The sequence below is a fragment of the Thalia democratica genome, chromosome 6 (genome assembly GCF_965202585.1).
Source record: "Thalia democratica chromosome 6, ktThaDemo2.hap1.1, whole genome shotgun sequence".
In the NCBI taxonomy this organism is placed as follows: domain Eukaryota; kingdom Metazoa; phylum Chordata; class Thaliacea; order Salpida; family Salpidae; genus Thalia; species Thalia democratica.
This window is the reverse complement of record NC_139170.1, coordinates 5,664,356-5,686,625: the sequence shown is the minus strand read 5'-3', so window position 1 is coordinate 5,686,625 and position 22,270 is coordinate 5,664,356. Positions and strand designations below refer to the sequence as shown.

At 30.6% G+C, this 22,270-nt stretch overlaps 1 protein-coding gene across 1 annotated transcript; it reads right to left on the bottom strand.

Annotated features, from left to right (window-relative positions):
• Positions 1 to 209: 209 nt before the first annotated feature.
• LOC145837833 (sodium/potassium-transporting ATPase subunit alpha-3-like) lies at positions 210 to 13,430 on the bottom strand. The gene is made up of 17 exons (XM_082945286.1): positions 13,365 to 13,430; positions 12,545 to 12,709; positions 11,788 to 12,105; positions 11,305 to 11,557; positions 10,412 to 10,546; positions 9,740 to 9,873; positions 8,583 to 8,781; positions 8,054 to 8,176; positions 7,639 to 7,843; positions 6,987 to 7,409; positions 6,566 to 6,716; positions 5,970 to 6,138; positions 4,262 to 4,416; positions 3,774 to 4,043; positions 3,412 to 3,542; positions 2,933 to 3,126; positions 210 to 1,129 (listed from the first exon to the last, which is right to left on the bottom strand). The coding sequence occupies exons 1-17, from the start codon at positions 13,374 to 13,376 to the stop codon at positions 1,101 to 1,103; spliced, it is 3,066 nt and encodes a 1,021-aa protein (XP_082801412.1). The 5' UTR covers positions 13,377 to 13,430; the 3' UTR covers positions 210 to 1,100.
• Between the last annotated feature and the right edge of the window lie 8,840 nt (positions 13,431 to 22,270).

The following is a 22,270-nucleotide window of genomic DNA, read 5'->3' as shown; positions in this document are numbered from 1 at the left end:
AAATCACTGCTAAAATTTTTGGTTCCATCTTAAAACTTAATCAGTGAAAATAGCTTTAAACTTACTGTAAAGTCAAACAAGTAGTGACAAAATTTAAATTCCAACCAACTCGAACAAGCCCGTCCATTTTAAATCAATTAACTCCGTTTAACCTATTGACATTTATTCAGAGATAAAAGCTTACAAACAAACACAAGTTTCTACTCCGGTTCATAATTTATTACTAATCCAATACTCGAGCATTTAACAAAGAAAGAACGCAAAAAGCAAGTAGAAATAATAGTACCAAAACATAAAACTAACTGAAATTACACTATTCATATAAGCAGAAGAAAAAACGTCCATCTTTTTAATTTTAATGTGGCTAAACTTGAGTGGTGAAAAAAAAAGAAACAGGAATTAAAAGTAAAAGAAAAGCTGTGAAAAGTTTTTACTTTTTTTGTCTAAAAGAAATAAAACGTATCGTAACAGCAGAAAAGTTGTAAAAGTTGAAAAACTCTCCACAATAAGTTTGAAATATATAAACACATGCAAAACTATAGAAGGACGAATTAAACACTCGGAAATTGTCAAAAATATTTATAATTACAGCAGATTACAACCTTTTTGTTAATATCTAAAAGTCTTTTTTACAGATGTAAGTTAAAGAAATTTTAAATTTTGATTACCTTTTAAGTAGAGAACATTACTTTGCTTAATTTTTTGATTATTACAGCGCAGTCAAAGGAAGTGAAAGACACGAAAATTTCAGACAAAATTTCAACAATCATCAATAATTTAACCCGAGTCAAAACGTTTAGCCTTCGAAAAAAAAAATTACACAATATCCGATCTGAGTTTATTCAAAAAATACGTTGAAAAGAATTCCGCATTTAAATTTATGAAAAAAAACTTTCAGAAATATTTATTCAGCTTGACTTTGAACATTACAATAGTTTCGCGCTTTTTATTCTTATCTGCTGCTTTGTAGTTGCCCCACGTCGCTACGGCGTATCTATGACGACCGCAAATGTGACGTCAGTTGCTATGGGCGGAGGTTGTTGGGGTCTGGGTAGATGCTGCCATCTAATGTCTCCGCCCCTGAAATGCTCCCGCGAGACCTAATAGTACGTCTCAAGTTCAACAGCGCCTGAAAAAAATGTTAATTGTTAATTTTAGTAAATATAATATATAGAAAAAACATTTTAAAATAAATAATAATTAGTTGTTAATAAGCTTGTTGGTAACTTTTAAACTTTCTGCTTTTAATTGAAAAATATAATGGAGATTGGTTGTTTTCATAAAAATGGTGATTCGTTTTAATAGTTGTGCTACATATATATACATAAAACAGTTTTCATTTGCATAGGGAAAAAGTTCAGGTTAAATTATTAATGAGTTAGAAAAACTATTTTTGTGAGGTTTAGGCTAATAAGATAATTAATTGCTTGTTTAACAAGTTAAAACCCCCAAAATAGAAACTAAAAACATCCCGAGTCGGCCAACAAATTACCAGCCAACGCAAATCGGATTAAAACGTGAAACTTTTTTTTAAACAGAGAAAAACCATCGGCTTCCGCAAATTAAAAGCACCATCGGCTTTTTAATTGCGAGGCAATTGAGAGGGTGGCACTTTGATGCCTCTCTCTTTGTTCGAACGAAATTTGAAAGTTGGAAAAACTTGCAGCTTCAAGGTCGAAGCTGGAGCGCGCAGCTGAGAGCTAAGCGCGGAAAAATCGATAAGAAAAAGCAAAAAGTTTCTTGTTTTTCCAGCCTGAGTAGCGCATCTCTTTTTTTTGACCAAACAAAAATTATTTTTTTGCTAATTTGATGTGTTGCGGCGGCATTATGTAAGTGTTTGTTTGTTTTTGTTTTTGAAAAACAACGGTTAATTTTTAACTACACGAGTAAATATTTGCAGGCTGTAACAAGCCGGTTGGAGTATTACAGATAACGATAATTTGATGTAAATAATCTTACATAACAAATTTCATAAACTATAAAGTCTAAAGTGTGTTTGAAAAGAATATATTTAAATCGAAAATGTTTAAACTTTAAATAATTATTTTACTTCAAACACTACAAGTTTTAAACTTCTCATGCTTCTTGCTTCGCCTTAGTCATCAGTTTATTTCGAAATGTCAGCAAAAATGTTACGACTTAATAGTCGCAACCGCTCAAAGTTCAAATTGAATGTACTATGTGCAGTTTATTAAGAGTCACAAACATGCCACAATTAATTGAAGCACTTAAGTTCTCATAGCTCGCATCTTGAACTTATTAATTACCTTGCGAGTTTAAAACGTTTAGAAAAGGCTGTGGAAGGTTTGTTGAAAATGTTTGATGGAATAAAAGGTGTAAATAATCTGGATGTTTGTATCGTATATTTTATAAACTTACTAAATTCCCTTTATTTTATTTTTAAGTAATTTTTATTTTTGTGGCTTTTTAAAATATAATTTACTAGATTAGTTTTTTTGAACACTGTTTTTTTCCTCTAAAATTTTTATGAAGCACTTTTCTGAGTCATAATGATTATAAGTTTAACAATCCCCACAAAAACTATAATTGTTAATGTGTCTTAAATTCCTGGCTGTTTAAAGACCTTATATGTCTCATCTGCTTTATAGCTTACTATTTATTTCTTATACCTTTTTAAATACACAAAATTCGATATACTTATTTTGCAACAGACCTCCCAGAGTATTTATATTTGTACTCATAATTATACATTTAAACGAGCTTTTTTGCTGTTTTAAACCTTTACACATGTTATTAAACTTTTGGCATTCACTTAACTTGCTAGAAGCCAATAATAAATTAAAATCTTTATAAATAATTCTCAACAAGCTTCTAGGTCACCATTTAAAAAATAAACCCTCACATTTTGCATTAAAATTCAAGTATCTTATTTATCTTATTTTTTTAACTTTTACATTTTTTCTTAACAAACCTCCTGGGTACCTCCTGATGAGATACTTTCTCAGTTCGTCGTACAGCCAAATGATCAGTGAGAAGGGCATGGGCACCAGCCACCACTGCCACTCGAGCGGGTACATCCTCAAAGCGGTGTCCATGCCGGGACAGTAGGACAGGAATGTGGCCAACAGCGTTTCCTCGTACAAGCCCAGTATCAAGATCTTGTTCCTGCGAGTGAAAAAATTTTTAGGGGGTTGATTTTTAGAAACTCTAAATTGGTCGTCTTAACTTTACAAACCTTTTTTAAGTGAGGGGGTTTAAAATGAAATGTTGTATTTAAAGAATGGTAAATTCGTTTTCTATACTTTTTTTTGAAATAACAGCTTACAAAAACTGTGGATTTAGGAACTCTCGATTTTACAAAACAGTTTGAAAAATATAGGGAAAAAATAGCTTAAAACTTCTAGTTTTAATATTTTTTTTTTAATTGCCAATATTTGACAAAAAACTAACTTCATTCCCTGTTGGAAGAGAGAGAGCCTCCTGGTCTTGGAGATGAGAAGATCAGCCCACTGCACGATGACGATGGAAGTGAAGAAAGCGGTGTGGCAGGTGAACTCAACTATCTTGCGTTGTCCGTATGACTGAAATATATTTTGTTGATAAAAATTATTCAATGGTTATTAGAGTGCAAGTAGTCTAATTTAAGATGTAGAGAAATAAGCCTTAAAACTACACGCTTGTTTACGAAAAAGCAAATTTAAAACCAAACAAGTTTATTTTTTGAAGTTGTAGAGCTAAAAAAAAGTCGTTCGAAAACTGAAAACCAACTAGTTTGTTTGTTTTTAACACTACACTCAAACTTGTCAACTGACCCATTGCTGACCGAAGGAATCCTCGACGCTCTGGTTGGCCCTGTTGTCCCAGTCGTTCCTCAGTCCGAACAGGTGTCCGGGCATGAAGCCGTTCATGGCCATGATGACGAAGTAGTTGATGAAGCCGGCGAGGGCCTGCAACATTCCGATCTGTCCGTAAGCCAGCGAGATCAACCTCTCGTTGACCAGCCTGTCCCTGAGCGGGTCCCTGGGCTGCCTCTTCATGATGTCGGATTCGGCCTGCTCGTAGGCGAGTGAGATGGCTGGCAACTGTATGAATGTAAATTTAATTAAATCGGAGTTTTTTTTTTAGAGTTTTAAAGGCTTAATTGTGTCTCAGTCAAAGTTTTATTTGATGGTTTTTTGGGAGGCACATAGCTTTCAGAAAGAAAATTTGTGGTGTTCAAATTTTAAGAAAGTAAATATTAGGAGCTGTATATCAGTTCATTAAATTTAAAGACTTAAATCAATCTAATAAATAAACTGACCATGTCGGTACCGAGATCGATGCAGAGGATGGTGACGGTTCCGAGGGGAAGGGGAATGTTGGCGACGATGAACAGAAGGAAGGGGGTGATCTCGGGAATGTTGGAGGTGAGGGTGTAGGCGATGGACTTCTTCAAGTTGTCGAAAATCAAACGTCCTGTGAAATGATGATGCATTAACTTAACTGTAATTATTATTGATTAGAGTTTTATTGTTAGATAAATTTGTAAGCTCAATGTAGATTTCAACGTGTTTAATTGGTATTGAATTGTTTAAGGTATTATGCACTTAAAATATATGCAATTTTTATATGAAATTATAATTGAAATATTTTTTTTATTAGATTTTTTTTAACTGTGTTTTTTACTGAAACAAACTTATGAATTGAACACGAGTTTATCATGTAGTACAAGAAACATTTATCACATGTCAATGTTTGTGTAGGTGTAAGGAAACTTTGTAAACTATGAACTCTTACAAGTTGCTTGCATGTTGGACTTGTGAAAAATTTGTAAACAAAAAACTTCAGTTGAGTAAACAAAACATTGTTACATAAGCTTTAAGGTGAATTCTGGAAAAACAACACATTAACGAAAACAAACAGCTTTTAAGTGCTTATTGAAAACATGCCGAACTGAGCCAAGGCCTGCTGCGTCAACTATCACATTTTTATAGAAAAAAAAGCGAAATCGAAATAAGACGAGCTCTTATTTTTTTGACGGCACGAGCAACCCTTCGTGGATGTCAGCCGATATTGGCAGGTTAAAGATCAAACTTTAAATTAGAAGTTACGCACTGAGCGAAGCACGCCAAAGCTTCACTGTGAATAAATGCGTGCATGGGAGAGACTTTGACGCAAATAACATTTGAGCGAAGAGAATGCGAGATGGATATTTTGTTTATGAGATTTTTTGACGTCGTTTGCATATGTAGTTTTCTTTTTGGCTTGGGAATTTTTTTTTTTGCAAAATTAAACCTGAGATTGCGTTTTGTAAAAAAACTGATTTTCTCACAACGATTTAACTCCACTTATTTCTTTAATCACTTTTAGATTAAAAAAACGATTTAAAAATAATTTTTAAATTAAGTATTATAATTAAAATTTATATGTTAAGATATTTAAGCTTTTATGCTTTGAAAAAGTTAAAAAACCATGTCGGCGTTTCAAACAGCTCAGCACATTCGAACGACTTTAAAATTTTGCAGCCGGGCCGACACTTTTGGCGGTCAACTTTATTTTTCGAACAAAACCGAAAAACCTCTGCAATCTGCACACAAGAGCAAGTCGGCCGTGCAAACAGAAAAAAAGTGCCACGAATACAACAAGCACAGCAGAAAGCTGATACCGGATAATTCGATGGCAGAATTGCGCGCGCGAGTGAGTTTTAACGAGGAGAGAGAAATCGCGCTCCCTCTCTCTCTCGCGTTACACACACACACACCGTGTAGAAAATATACTCGAAGCGCGCTCTTTCTGCTTCAAACTTGCTTGTATTTTTCGAAAGTTCTAATTGCCAGCAAAGTGGCCAATTTGAAGGCAGAGCGCCGCGTAGTAGAACACTTAAAAGGAAAAAACAAAAAGAATTATCTTTTGGAGTGGCTCGTTTTTGGCTGAAACTTTTTTTTTGTTTGGGGTGAAAGTTTAAGCACTTGTACTTTTTGTTACTGAATATTTTTTCTACAAAGATATACTTTAAGTTGTTTACAAACCTTCTTCAACACCAGTAACGATGGACGCAAAGTTGTCGTCGAGCAAGATCATGTCAGCGGCTTGCTTGGAAACGTCGCTACCCGCGATTCCCATGGCAACACCAATATCGGCTTTTTTAAGGGCGGGTGAATCGTTCACACCATCACCAGTTACAGCTACGATGGCTCCCTGTGAACAAATAAATAAGTAAAAATTTCTCAAAAATTATAAAAAGTAGTATTTAAAAATTACACTCAAAAAACAAAAATTTGTTGATTTGTTTTAAAATTATAAGAGATTAACTTTTCAAGTTAATTAGGTGTTTCTATATAAAAGCTGCTTACTTAGCAAAAGTTAATAAACAATAAAGCGATTATAATACAAAATTAGCTGGTTATAAAATTATATCCAATTACAGCGAAATTAGATCTTAATTTGCACAGCGGAGCGAACAGCTCGTCTCGTTTTTTGCTCTCAAATGAAAAAATCAGCAATGAGGAGAAACGCTGAAAAGTTACAAGAAATTTTCCACTTCAACAGCGCGTTTTCAGCGGAAAAATACAACAAAACCGACTGCGGGTTGAAATCAACTTTTTGATAATTTTTCTAATCTAACCATGCGCTGGCAACTCTCGACGATGATGAGCTTCTGCTGGGGCGAGGTCCTGGCAAACACGATTTCGGTGTGGTTCCTGACGATGTCGTCCAACTTGTCCTGGGGCATGTTCCTCAAGTTGCTTCCGTGCACGACCGCGGCCTTCGCTTGTCTGTAAAAAATAGAAAATAAAATTTTCAGACACCATTTACACTTGAATAGTAAAAGTTTTAAAATTTTACATTTACATATTACTTTTATTTAAACGCTTTACACGAAGCTTTTGTTTTAATTAAACAAACAATTCTACAAACCTTTAAACAACATTTAAATTCAAAAACTTTTTTTTAGTTTTTTACTTTTACAAAACATTGATTAAAAAGGGCTTTAAACAGAGCTAAGGCTTCTAAACTAAACATTTTTTTGATCAAAAAAATCTTACCTCCTGTCGACTTGGCTGACGGAGATGTTCAGCCTGGTGGCGATGTCTTCAACGGTCTCGTTTCCTTCCGAAATGATTCCCACTCCCTTGGCGATGGCCTTGGCGGTGATGGGATGGTCGCCGGTGACCATGATGACCTTGATACCGGCCGACCTGCACTTGCCCACGGCGTCGGGCACCGCGGCCCTGGGAGGGTCGATCATGGCCATGAGCCCGATGAAGGTCAAGTCTGTCACGGGGAAGTTGCACTCCTCGGTGTCGAACTCGTAGCCCTTGGGGTACTTCTCGGCGTCGAGGAACTCGTGGCAGAAGCCGAGGACGCGCTCTCCCCTGCCGCCCAGGTCCATGTACGCGGTCTCGAAGTCCTCCTTCCACTCGTCGGTGAGCTCGACGACCTCTCCCTTGTTCATGATCTTGTTACATCTGTTTAAGATTAAATTTGTTTGGTAAATTGAATGTGTAATGTTAATTTGAAATGTTTATATGGCTTTTACCATGTTTAACATTATCAATAATTTGTTTATGCTTTCGAGGAAAAATTTGTACATTTTTTGATTTTCCTACTCTAACTTTTTTTCATTGAGTTTTACCTCATGAAAAACAAAAAATAAATTTATTTAAAACCAACAATAACTTTAATCAAAAATGCTACCTGTCGAGGATTCTTTCCGGTGCTCCCTTCATGACCAGGAGGTACCTGGGGTCGCTGGCGTCCTCCGTCTCGTGGATGGAAAGCTGGTACTTGTTCATGGAGTTGAACGGAATTTCAACGATCTTGGCGTTTCTCTTCCTCCTTGCCTCGACGTCGCCGAGCGACAATTCCACGCATTTCAGCAACGCAGATTCGGAAGCGTCACCTTGGGAGAAAAAATATCACTATTACAATAAAATGTATTGGGAGAAAACTAGAAACAATGTGAAATGTTTTTTTAGCATTTAGAAAGAGGAAGTTTTTTTTAATGGCATTTCTTTCACTTACTTTTTAACTTTTCTCTAAACTCGCTGAATGCCAAGCGTGTTGTTACAAATACCAATATTTTCAACATCAAAAAAATAAACATTCTCACCAGCAGTGTCCCTCTTGAGCACGGGCACCGACTCCTGCCCCTGCAAGAAAGTGGCCCTGTTGCACAGCAACGCGATGTTCGAAAGAGCCTTCCAAGTGGGCGACGTCGTGTCGAATTCGGCTCCTGTTTGCAAATATTTGTGTGACCTACTTGATAAGATAAAGCAGATAAGAAGCGCGTATATGTATTGCTTGATTGATTGTCGCGCTCTGAGCAACGCAGCTGCTGCTTAAATAATTGATGACCTACTACGCATTCTGCGCTGCTTTCAAACGAAAAACTTTGTTTTGTTTGTCAATTTTTTTTTTGTTACAGTATTTTGCTTAATTTGTTTGTTACAGGAAAATTTTTAAACTTTTCCAAAGCTTTGCTGTAATTTGTGCGGTTCAAAAGTTATGCTCGCAGGTATTTTTAAACTATGCGAACTATTTCCTTTAAAAAAAACACGTGTTTTAGTCAAGGTCAAACTGTAAAACGGACTGACAGTTTTAAGTTTAGTTGTTGTATTTAAAAAATCCTCAAAACATACCGGACTGATCTTCGGTGGTGTCGGCGGCCACGATCTGGTTGTCGAACCACATGTGGGCCACAGTCATTCTGTTCTGGGTCAGGGTACCGGTCTTGTCGGAGCAAATGGTGGAGGTGGAACCCAGGGTTTCCACGGCTTCCAAGTTCTTCACCAAACAGTTCTTCTTGGCCATTCTCTTGGCGGTCAGAGTCAAGCACACCTGGGGAAAAGGAAAAATTATAACTTATTTGTAATGAAAAAAGATGATTACAATTCATTATAGCAATTAATATATATATATATATATTTCAGTAGTGGAGTGCTTGTACAAACACAACTGGAAATTGTCAAAATACTTTCGCACATCCGCAAATACTTGAGCGAATAAACACCACAGCTACATACTTCGACGCGCAAATAACTTGATTAAACTTCAGCATGCAACGGTGGGCATGCCAAATAGTTTTGAAATGCTCGCGTGTAAATACTCGTTAATTTGATGGGATTGTGCAATTGAACGGGCGCCAACTGCGCTTACTACGGTAAACTAATAATACACATACTTTAATTAACGAGCAACTTATTTTCGCAACATTCTTGTACTAGCCTCTAAAAATTTTCTGCTTCGTACCTGTAGGGCGTAAAATTACGATTTTCCTCAAACAAAGTTCATAATATTGTTGTATTAAGCCGCAGAGCTGTCAATTAATCAGATTGTGTTAACTTTTTGTTTGCGCATGTAAACGAAATGTATACTTTGAAATCAAATCGCTTTGGGCGCTACGCGAACCGCGCTGTTCGAGGCGGAAAACAAAAAGATTTGCGGTTTTATCTCGAATTTTTTTGGTTTTTTTGTCGGCTTGCTAAGGTCATACGCTTGTCCTTCACAATTAAACGATAAATAATATCTATCGGTTCTTATCTAACACTTTTTTGCACTCCTACTAATTTAAAACGTTCAATTATTTTTAGAATTTCAATGTAAGTTCAAAACTTTTGAAGGCTTTATTTATTTTACAGCTTTTCACATAAAACATCAGATATATCCAAGCTAAACGAAATTATCTGCACTTTTTCATAACTTGTAAAAAATTATTCAAATGCTCTCAACAACTTATGTTAATTGAATTGTTTTCAAAGCAAGTTTAAAAAACACTTAAATGATAAAACAAACTAACAGTTACGGTGGCAAGGAGACCTTCGGGCACGTTAGCCACGATGATACCGATCAGGAACACGACGGCTTCCAACGGGGTGTACTTCAAGATCCAGGATATGATGAAGAAGGTAACTCCCAGGAAGACGGCCACACCTTTGTTGGGTAAACATTTATGTTAACTTGGTTTTATTGCTGTATTTTTTGTAACCTGACTATCAAGTATTATTTACACTTGATTTTTTACAAAATTCAAAACTTAAAATTATCTTTAAGATATCTTTAAGAAAGCATTAAGGTTTTTATTTTATTTTTGTATAAAAAACAAGAGATTTATAAAAACTTATACTAAAACTATTAATTAATATTAAATATAGCACTTATAAAAAATTTAAATTTTTACAGTTACAACTTTTAAGAAAACTATAAAAGTTTTAATCAAACTAATTTTATAAAAAAATAATTAGAATATAAGATAGTAATATTTTTTTATTATCACTTTACATATAAGTACAAAAGAGCTTTCTAAGACCCATTGTAAGTATAAGTGTTAAAGTATAGTGATTTGAAACCCAAATTTTCTTTTATCAAATTGCAATGATCAGATGTTATCTAATCCCGCTTTAAATTCATTAAAAACAACCACGAAAACCAGTTTGAAGTTTTTTTTAATTTTAATTGTCAAGAACCATACCTGTGATGATGTGAATGAAATGCTCGATTTCGCGGGCAATTGGGGTATCCCCTACTTCGAGACCGGATGCCAGGGAGGCGATTCTTCCCATGACGGTGTTGTCACCAGTGTTTACAACAATACCCCGGGCCGACCCTAGAATACAATACACCAGTTTACATCTACCACTTGTATGAAAGTTGTAAGAGGGTGTAAAATGAAGTTATGCACAGTTAATATTTAATTTAGATAGAAAAAACTGTTAGATAAAAAAAAACTTTTCTTTCTTTATCTAACTTTTTAACAACTTGTGATCTTTTTACTAGAAACTGTGCTTCAACTTCACCTTACACCTCCTACTAACTATTCATATTTAAAAATTCTCACCTCCAACCTAACTTAACCCTCCTACACTTCCTAACTCCTACGTTTCTAAGCTACTTTGGGCTTTCTTACTGTGGACTCGCTGCGCTCAACACTAAACCCTTTCTTTCTAAATACCTGTGACTATCAGAATGAAATGGTGGATTTCTTTAGCCAACGGCGTCTCGTTGTCTTCTATTCCACTGGCTAACTGAGCTATTCTGCCCAGCACTGTCTTGTCTCCCGTGCCTATCACTATGCCTTTGGCGCTGCCTAAACAACTGGCAACTTACTCAATTTGAAAAATCTTAAAAAACTTTAAAACTATAACTAATTTGTTCTTGATAAAAAAAAAACTAAGCGTTTGTAAACAAAAACTTGCAGATAAAAAAATCAGAAAAAACTCTTTACAGTCACTAACACTGACTCATACTCATGCTCTTTTTGAATAAAAATACATTTTAAATATTACAGTTAATTTCAAAAAGTCATTAGTTTTATTGTAAAGCTGTGCTGGCTAAGAACAAGTATAAACAAGATTTCAAACGAACCTTCAACGCAGTTGGTACTGAAAAAGGCGATGTTCTTGGTTTCGATGGGGTTGTCGTTGGTGCACTCGGGGGATCTAGCCTGGGGTTCGGACTCTCCGGTGAGGGAGGAGTTGTCGACCTTCATGCTCGAAGCGTGGATGATCCTGAGATCGGCGGGGATCCTGTCTCCGCCCTTCACTTCCACGATGTCTCCCAGCACCAGGGTTTCGGCGAGGACCGAGGCCTTGGCTCCGTTTCTGATTACGAGTGCTTGCTGCAGAAAAAATACAAATTTAAAAATAATTAAAACAATATCTAAATCATAAATTTTTTGTTAAAACTACATATACAATAGGTAAAAAAGTTATAGACATCTTAAGAAACTAAAAATAAAAATTAACTATTTAAACTTTAAACCAAACTGGTTTTAAATAGCAATCAAGCCACGTTCGGACAAACATCCTTAGCAATTTACAAACAAATGCTTGAAAAAACAAAACGTACTTGCGGGATGAGGTTCTTGAAAGAGTCCATGATCTTGCTCGACTTGGACTCCTGGTAGTACTGGAAGACGCCGGTGACGATGACCACGGTGGCCAGCACGATGCCCAGGTACAAGTTGTCCACGTTCGGGTGCTCGATGGTGGCCGACTCGAGGCCGTAGGTGAAGAAGCAGAGGATGGCTCCGATCCAGAGGAGGGTGGAGAAGCCTCCGAACAGGTTCTTGCAGAACTTGATCCACTCGGGGGTGGTCTTGGGCGGCGTGAGGGCGTTCGGCCCGTACAGCTCGAGGTACTCCGCCGCTTGTTGGGAAGTCAGACCCTGGAAAGTTTTTATTTTTCAATTGGTTATCTGTAAGTTATCAGTTGTTAGTTTTTAAGTAGTATGTCGTTTGCTTGTTAAGTTGTAAAAAATAGCTCTAATATTATATCTATTTGACAAAAATACGACAAATTAAGCATAACATGCCAAGTTGTCTTCATATAAGTGCATAAAATTTCTCTAAAGTACATCTCTTTATATTATCTGCAAAAACACAAAAGATAGAGCACGAAGTAAACTCATAAGTTATATTATAATATTTGTATAAAATAATATTTGCCATGAAAAAATCGATTTCCAAGTAAATAAACTTCACAAACATATTACTTTAGATTGTGTTTACGCAATGTATATATAAATTTCACACAACAGTGCGTTTGATTGAATACACAACAAAGTTATTGATGCCAAAAAGTTATTTGCATTCAATTTAACAAACCTTTTCCGGGTCGGTCTTGTACCGGGCGTACAGCTCCTCGAAGGTGATCCTGTGCTCGTCCATTTCAAGCTCCTGCTTCAAGTCGTCCATGTCCTTCTCCCCTCCCTTCTTCGGGGGGTTCTTTCCCTTCAGCATCTTGTCCGCTTCCCCGCTGCCAAATTTCGTCTGCAGAAAAATCTCGTGTTAGAAAGTGATATGTTTTTTTGTAAGTTTTAAATTACAAGTGTGGTCAAATATAAACTATTCAAGTCTGTGAAATTTCTTCAAAAACGTTAACAGAATTTGTTCATTAACTTTTAAAACTCCAAGAGAAATTTAAACAAAAACACTTGCATAAAAATCAAGACTAACGATTTATTATTGGTGATTTATAAATACTAGAGTTTTGTGCGTGTGCCTGAGGTGTTGTAAGTATTTACACTATAAATTGATTACAAAAAGTTTGTAAAAAATTTTGCACACAGTATTCATTTATGCTTAAAGTTGTGGAAGCTGAGTGAATTTCTTTTAGAGGTTATAACTGTGTGTGTTTAAATGATATGGTATTATTCACACATTCAACTTTTTTTCAAGCTAGAAAAAAGAGTCTAAGATTTTATTGATTGTGTATTCCATAATGTAAAGTACTAGTAAGATACAAGCTTTAAATGTTGGATAAGTTTTTATGACCACACCCAAATATAGTAAACACAAATAAATTTCAACAAGGAAAACGCCTCAAGGCAAATGTGAGGCTTGTAAAAAAGTTAAGTTTTAACTAAGAAACAAATAAGTACAACTTTTTTTTAATTTCATAACTAGGAAAATAATAAACTTTTACCTCTTCTGTCATGTTGTCGTTTGTGTCCAGTTGAATTAAGATAAATAATTTGAAGTTTACAAACAAAAATCTATAAAAATTGAAAAAGTTGTTTATAGTTGAACTCAGCATAAAAATGGTATATACAAACTTGTAAATATTTAAAAAACTAAAATAAAAATCTGATTATAATAAAACAATAAAAAATTATATATAAATATATAAACTTCATTTGAAGACTAGTGAAACTGTTGTCTCAGATAAAACTTTGTACTTTGTTCAGTTATGTATAAATGATTCTATGTTGTATCAAAAAGCATTGTAATTGTTTTAAATGTAGATAAAGTTTCGCAACTTCTTTTATATTACAAAAGTGTACACTAATAAAACTAAGTAATACATTTTGCATCATTTGTACAAAGCTTTAATTTCTGTGTTAATAAGTTTTGTACTTTGATTAAACTAATCTTAATGCAAAACAATTAAACTTTACGATTTAAAACTGACTTAAACTAATATACTTATCTTTAGATTAATTTATTTTACTGATTAAAAACATTACTCAATATGCGCTATACTAACATTTATACAAATTACGCAACAATGATAACTGAATACTTTACTTTTGTTCCATCTAAAGCTTAAGGCTTGTGCGATGCACTGTAAACAAATTTGTTCTTATTTATACAAACGAGGAAGCGCAGTGCTTATGTAACAAATTATGCATCTCTCCACTTATGACTATAAATTAGTTTGAGTAATTTTCCATTCAGAACGTTTTGGGCAAAATTAGTTTTTTTTTAATTCTGTGCAAGTTGTAAAATTGCAATTACATTTTGTAGAAAGTTTTGTCTAGAAAATTAAGCATAAAATTATTAACTTAGTATTTAAAATAGATTAACACTAACAAAAGAGTCTTAAATTTTTCAATAAACAATATTTTGATGTAAATGAATATAGGAGTTTAATTTAAAATGGATTAACATTAACAAAAAATCTTAAATTTTTCAATAAATAGTACTTTGATGTTAATGAATATAGGATTTATTTTATTTTCCTAAAATCGAACTTAACATTTTAATACATTTGTCTTTATAACAAATTTTACCAAGTATGAGAGAAAGTTTAATAAAGTTTTCAATTTCTTAAAACAACTTTATTAACAACATATAAATATTTCATAACCATTATACTCAAACAAATTGTTGCATATTTTAAATTTTAAATCACTACAAACTAAATTGATGAAAATTGCTTGTACTTTGCTGTGAAAAGATGAATTATAAAAAGCTACTTAGTTTTTTTTTATTACTACAACACTTACAATAAATAAATGAATAAACTTCTTTAGTGTAAAGTTTTGGATGCATAAAAAAGTTTTTTTATTTCTTATATACCATACATTGATACATCTTCAAAAAAAATATGAAGTTCATAAATTTTAGTTTTTTGTTATAATGATGACAAAAAATTTAAGATACTACAAAAATAATAATTATATATAGTACTAACTCGTTTAGAAAAATTTTTACTCATAAATATTATCAAACAATTTAATTACCAACACATTTACAATATTTAAAAATGTTAGTACACAATGTTGTTATTTATTCTAAATAACTTCTGTGTAACCAAAGATAATCATTCTAGTAATTTTTTTTTTTATAATGTATAAACAATTAAGCCAACAGAATTATTATATAAAACACAACTTGTGTTTATATTTAACTAATTACAAATTAAATACAGTATAAATTAAAAGTAAAATTTATTTAAAAATATTGTTTCTCAACAGAATTTAATAAAGCTTTTATAAACAACATGCTGTATAGGAAAAAGAGTAAAACCTAGTTTGAATATGTAAACAACTTTCAAAAACAGTGTTACCTTTATGAAAATAAAAAATTAAACATTTTAAGCATACACTTTTTTTTAATACAAAGCATACATACAATAGCCGCCTCTATTTATATAACAATGTGGACATTTCAAATATTTTAGTTTACTTTTAAAGCATAACTAGTATGTACTGTACAAGAATTGCATCTTTTACAGGTTTTATTTGTTTTAAATTTTAACAGTTATATAATCAATAAAATGTATTACATAATTTATTTTTAGAGATATAAAATTTTCTATAAACTTAAATAGCTTTAATATTGTAAAAATGAGCTATAAAAAAAAGCTCAGATAAAATTAACTTTATCTAAATAATTAGTTTTAAAAACATAAGTAACTAGGTTTATAAATTTTATAAAACAACTTAAAAAATTAACAATTACCATCAAAATTTTAATAAATTAAATCTTAAAAAGACAAGTTACAAAGCATAAAATTAAGTTAAAACACAACACTTAGTATTATGTAAGAAAAAAATCTCTATATTATTGTTATTAACTCCAAATTAAAATCTAAACAGTTAAGAACAATAATAGTTAATTACTAATTAATATATTAATTTTTGAATTTCTACGAAACACAGTTTAAAATATCTTACTTTATAAGTAGTTATAATTAATTCAAAAGTAAAAACTATCAAAAGATTCAACAGCAAACAAATAAGTAACAAAATAATTTAAAAATCAAACAATTAAAATAATTCATAAAATACATATAACCTGAAAAACTCATCAGTTTTCATACAATGCTGCTTTTAATTGAAAATAAACTACATTTGTGCGCGCTTTCAACACACAACTTTGGCAAGTGAAGTTACAAGTGAAAGGAACGGAGAAGCTGCAGCGGTCACATTTAGCTGGATGACACGAAAAAGGAAAAAGGAAATTTTTCATGCGTGAAGCGCTGGTGTGGCACCAGGGAATAAAATTAAGCTATTATCAAAATATAAAATATAGAAAAAAAAGTGGAATGACTGTTGTTTATTAAGAAAATAAAATTTTATTTCAAACTTTACTTCATATAGAACTAAATTTTTTTAAATAAATATACATATGTAGTATATACTTATAATGAGGGAATAATAAACCAAGTTTTGAAAAATACATTTAGAAGATAAAAAATTACTGGAATGCATAACTAAAAAAAAACTTTTGGACATGATTTATTGATTGCTCAATATAAATGTATATATAAACTCTTACTAAATAATAAATAGACTAAGGCTTTGTTTTATTAACAAAATTTATTAAATTTAAAAATTAAAGGTATGCTTTATGTTTTTTATAAGAGATAAAAGAACTAGTCAAGTTTTAAAAAATGCTTTGATTGTTTAAATAATATTGTATAAAAAAAATATTTAAAAATATAACAATATATATTTTATAAATAAGTTCTTAATAAAGGTTAAAATGAGTCTTTTACACTAATATATTTAGGAAACATATTAATCTTGGTATTGAAAACATTACACATATAAAAACAACATAGATAATAAAATACATAAACAATTGTTTATTGATACTAAATTAAATGCATAAGGGGGAAGGGGGTAAATCACCTTTTTCACAACTTAGTCTTATTTTATTGAGTTTTAACTAAGCTACAAGTTGCTTTTTACATATTTTTCAATCTCAAAATGATTTTTGAAATATAGCCAGTCAAAGTTGGAGACTACAATAGGTTCATTATGGGAGGCGCAAACTAAAACAGCAATTAACTAGAAATGACTAAAAATCTCCTTCAATAATAAATTTTAAATTTTATTAACAATACAATGTTTCACTCGTTTGAAAACGAGATCTTCAGTTGTTTAAAATATGTAAAAATTTATAAATAACATCTAGGAAGACATTATGCTAAACTTGAAATAAAAAAAAATAGAAAAATTATTACAAAAACTGAATAAAATCTAAGTAAAACTAAATCTAACCTAACGACATTATAATCTTCATATACTAGTAACTGTAAGCTATAAGTTTTACTTAGATTTTATTCAGTTTTTGTTATAATAAAAACTAAATTTCTATATCTAACCTAATGACATTATAATCTTCATGTACTAGTAACTTTAAGCTATAAGTTTTACTTAGATTTTATTCAGTTTTTGTTATAATTTTTTAATTTCTTTTATTTCAAGTTTAGCATAATGTTTTCTACGTGTTACTTATAAATTCTTAAAGATTTTAAACAACTGAAGATCTCGTTTTCAAACAAGTGAAACATTGTATTGTTAATAAAATTTAAAACTTATTATTGATCATTCTCCTTTTATTTAAGTTGAGAACTCTGATTGCCACCTTCAAAGTATAAAGTACGCAAAAAATCTCATTCTACGTTTATTGAGATAACTACCTCAAACTTTCAGGAAATGATCCTTGCAGCATTAAAAAAATTGTGTCGGAACATTTCCTAAAGTTTGAAGTTTTTATCTCAAAAAACGTTGGAGAAGATAGATTTTTAGTAAATTAGTCTTTTTTGCCGTTTTAGTTTGTGCCTCCCATAAAGAACCTATCGTTGCCTCCAACTTTGACCTGCTATATGTCAAAAATAAATTATTTTGAGTTTTAAAAATCAGTAAAAAGCATCATGGAGCTTAGTTAAAACTCTATAAAATAAGATCAAATTGTGAAAAAAAAGGTTCTCCCCCCCCCCCTATGCCCTTAAAACTATCTAATAATTAATTTATAATTTATTAACTTTTTTGTTATGCATCAAGAACACTGTAAAACAAAAAATTATGTTTATGATATTTTAGGCTTTTTACTGATACATTTGTGTAACATATATAATATAACATGTAGTAGAGCTTAACGTTGTAATACTAATTTAGGATTTTATGTATATTTGAAAACTAATATAAACTAATCATAAATCAAATACTTTTAATAAAACCTTTACAATAAAACTTAAGTTTGAAAATCTTACTATAATCTTTCTTAAAGCTACTTATATAAATAGATATCATATATGTAAATGAAAATGAACTTTAGAAAACTTTGTAAAGTGAAGAAAAACATGAATTGATTTACGTCTAAGTGTTATTTTTGCACACCTCTTGCTTATTTTAACTTAAATAATTTGTAACACAGCTAGCTGATTTATTTATAGGTAAATTTAAAAAAAAAAAAATTTTTTAACTGCAAACTTATTTTGAAAACTTTTTAGTATTAAGTCTTATTATTAAGGAACAAGGATTTTAAAATGCTGCAATTAAAACTGAAGTTAAGTTTATTTCTATAAAAGTACAAAGACTATTTTTAATGCTACTAACACAGCCATTAATCCATTGCTGTATTTTAAGTTAAACAAAATATTTATGTAAAAACTCTTAAAAATGCTGCAAGTTGTTGAAATGTATAATTTTTATTTTCAAAATATTTTAAAAGGAATTTACCAAAAAGTTTAAATCATTTCGAAATTGTCTTTTAGAGGTTTGCTCTAGTGTAGTATGTTGGTAGCATTAGATTACTTTTCTTTTTTTTTTTGTACAAACATTTATATTTTTTTATGTCGACTTTATTTGTATGGTTTTTGTATATTTATCTTTATTTTTCCTTACATTAAAATTATTTTAATTTTAAAATAACAAATTCAAAAACAGTTTATGATTTAAGTAACACTTTTGGCAGCAAGATAATCTTACACAACTTTTAATTATTTAGTTGTAAATAAGTTTTAAAGGTTTTAATTTTCTCGTATGAATTTTATAAGTAAGTTTGAGAAATTCTTAAACTTGTTACAAGTTTGTCATTCTTGCAAAAAAATATTTGCTTTATACTTATAGCATTCATGATATACTTAAGCTAACTCAATAACTTAAAGAACTAATTACATGAGTGTAAATTTTTATATTTAACTCATAATAGACATTTTGATTATTTAGACATCACATTGAATTTACCAAATAACACATATGCCCCATTTCGAAAAGAAAACTTGCATATAAGATATGTAAACAACCAATCAAATCACCCTAAACTAATAAGAAAGAGCATAGGTCCAATGGTTAGTAACAGATTAAATAAACTTTCCAGTAGCAAAGAGATTTTCAATAGCATCAAAAAAGACTACAATGAAGCCTTTGCTAAAAGCAGATACAACAAACTCAAAAACTACAACGAATCTATCTCAAAGCCCAATAAAAAGACTAGAAAGTCCAGGAAAATTATTTACTTCAACACCCCATTTTGCAACTCTGTAAAAACGAATATTGGTAAAAAGTTTTTGGATCTTATACGACTTCATTTTCCAAGAAATAACAAACTCCACAAGATCTTTAACAAGAACACCATTAAAATTTCTTATAGTTGCCTTCCAAACCTAAAAAAAAAGATAAGACTTGCAACTGCAGGGACAAAACCAACTGCCCTTTTAAAGGAGAATGCTTACTAAAAGGCATCTATAAGGCTTCTATTAGGAATAAGGAATATATAGGATCAACAGGGGTATCCTTCAAAAAAAGATGGCAACAACACAAATACAGCGTTCTCAAGAAAACTCAAATGACTACGCTATCTAAATTTGTCATTATAAACAATATCAATTTTGCCAAAATCAATTGGCAAGTACTATACAAAGTTAAAAGCTCAGTCCCGAGTAAGCCGACAACTGTTCAATCTGCAATCTGGAAAGAATGGCTATAGCACTAAATATCAGAAAAGAATTAACCGCTATGTGTCCCCATTATAGATCTTGTTATTTTTGATTTATTGTTTGCTTGTTGTGTCTTGTTTTTACTACTTTTACTATCTTATATGTTAAACTTAATCTTTAGTTTTTAGACTTTTATAAATTTTATGACAATTTACTAATTAAGCATAATAAGTTTTTATAAAGTTTTTTATAAAGTTATTAATTATTTTCACTCAAAAATATCTACAAATTACTTAATTACTAATTTATGTCTAATTAGTGCTGATTAGCCTAATTAGTGCCTATTAATTTGATTGTTTTTTATATATATATCAGTGTGCTTCATTTTTATTGCTACCTAACTCTGAAGATCCTTTTTTAGGTGAAACCGGGTTAGTAAGGTTGCAATTTTTGTCAATAAATTGTTATTTAAGTCATATATATTTTTTTAAATTTAGTTATAAATTCACATTTAACCCAACTTGACATAACAAAAAAAATTATAAAAACTTCAAACAAATTAAGTGTATCAAATATTTGGGACACATAAAATCATAATACACTTATAAAATTTTCTAGATCAAACAAACTTAGGAATAAGGTATTTTTAATGTAAAATTGTTAATACTTTTTGTATACATGTTGACCACTGGGTTTCTACCTTGAAACATTCAACTTAGAGAATCTTTAATACCACCATCATGAGGACCCCTAGTTTAGTTAAGTTAAAGACAAATTTTTAATTTAACACATCTGTAGGAATGTAACAACCTGTACAGTTAAAAAATTCATCAACTTTTTAAGTAAATTACTCTAGTTTGGAACAACTTATTTTATTTTGTTTAAGCTTAAAAATAATTCTTAATAACTAACCTAATCAATATTTTCAATTTTATTAATTAGCTGGTCATTTTTTTGTTTAAAAATTCATTTTTTTAACTTTTTTTATAAAAACTGTTGTTACTATTTGTTACATTTCATATTATGGTTAACACTTTAAAACCAAAATCTTAAACAAAAAAGGTTAAAAGTAATTTTCTACAGACTTTTATTTGATTTTTTTTATACTTGTTACCTAAGGCAGCTAATTTCCAATAAATAACAATTAATTGAGTTATATAATATCATAATATTTTTTCAGTAGTACTAAATGATTAATTAAATAAATATTATAACCTTTTTAAAAGGTTACAATTGAGTTATATAATATCATAATACTTTTTCATTAGTACTAAATGATAAAATAAATAAATATAATAACCTTTTTAAAGGGTATTGAAACTGTGAAAATTTTAATTTTAATTTAGTTTTTTTCATCTATTGTACTTATGAAAATAAGTAAGGAAGCCAAAAGAAAGTTCAAAGTATTTTCATATTTACAATAATGAAATAAATATATTTATTCTTTCAAAAATTTATTTTGCAAAATAAATTCTATTTGAATAAGATTTATTTAAGCACTGACGAGGTCTTTGACCGAAACTTAGTTTGCAAAATAAATTTTTGAAAGAATAAATATATTACTTCTCCTCCAGCAGTTGAGATCTCTCTATTTGTTTTCTTAAAACCAAAACATATAGTATAATGGAATAAATAATGAAATTTTGTTTATTTTTAACTTACTTATTTTCATAAGTACAATAGATAAATGAAACTGAATTAAAATTTTCACAGTTTTAATACCTTTTAAAAAGGTTATTATATTTATCTATTTTATCATTTAATACTACTGAAAAAAGTACTTTTGAATTTTTTTGAGAACTATAAAAAAAATACAATTAGCATTAATTTTTTAACACTAACTAACTTCTATCAGATTTTGCTTCTGCTTGATTGATTGAATAAGTTAACATGTAAGTACAATTCTACAAATGGGTCTAGTTTACTTTATTATTACAGAATGCCAAAGTGATGAGAATTTTTACAAGCAGCAGTGTTTCAACTATTAAACTTTAAATTTGATAAAACATAAGGAAAGGTAGTATAATAGTTTGAGTAAAGATTTGAGTATTATACTTACTATCAGTAGGTAGGAAATACAAAATATATTTATATAGTTTTTTGAAAGACAAAAAGTACGCTCCTAAAATCTACGAAAAAATCTTCCGGTTATCGAGTCGCACTTTACGGATACCTTTTAACGTCTTGTTCAGGATATGTTTAGTTTAATAAGAAAAATAAACTATATACTCAATAATATTTAAAAATTTTCGTCATTTTATAAAATTAAAGGCATTAAACATTTAGATTTATTTGAATGATTTTGCTAATTTGTTAAAGTTTTTTTATCTTTTCACGGTTTTTAATTATACTTACACTATTTAAATAAGGTTTTTTTTTAGTAAAAACTAAAATTTTAACATTTAAAACAGTGCCTTTTATTTTATAAAAACCTA

Coding starts and splice junctions, on each gene's coding strand:
- LOC145837833 (XM_082945286.1), bottom strand. Junction 3,543..3,773: donor ATTCCTTCGGTCAGCAATGG/GTCAGTTGACAA, acceptor AATATATTTCAG/TCATACGGACAACGCAAGAT. Junction 1,130..2,932: donor CATCAGGAGGTACCCAGGAG/GTTTGTTAAGAA, acceptor CATTTTTTTCAG/GCGCTGTTGAACTTGAGACG.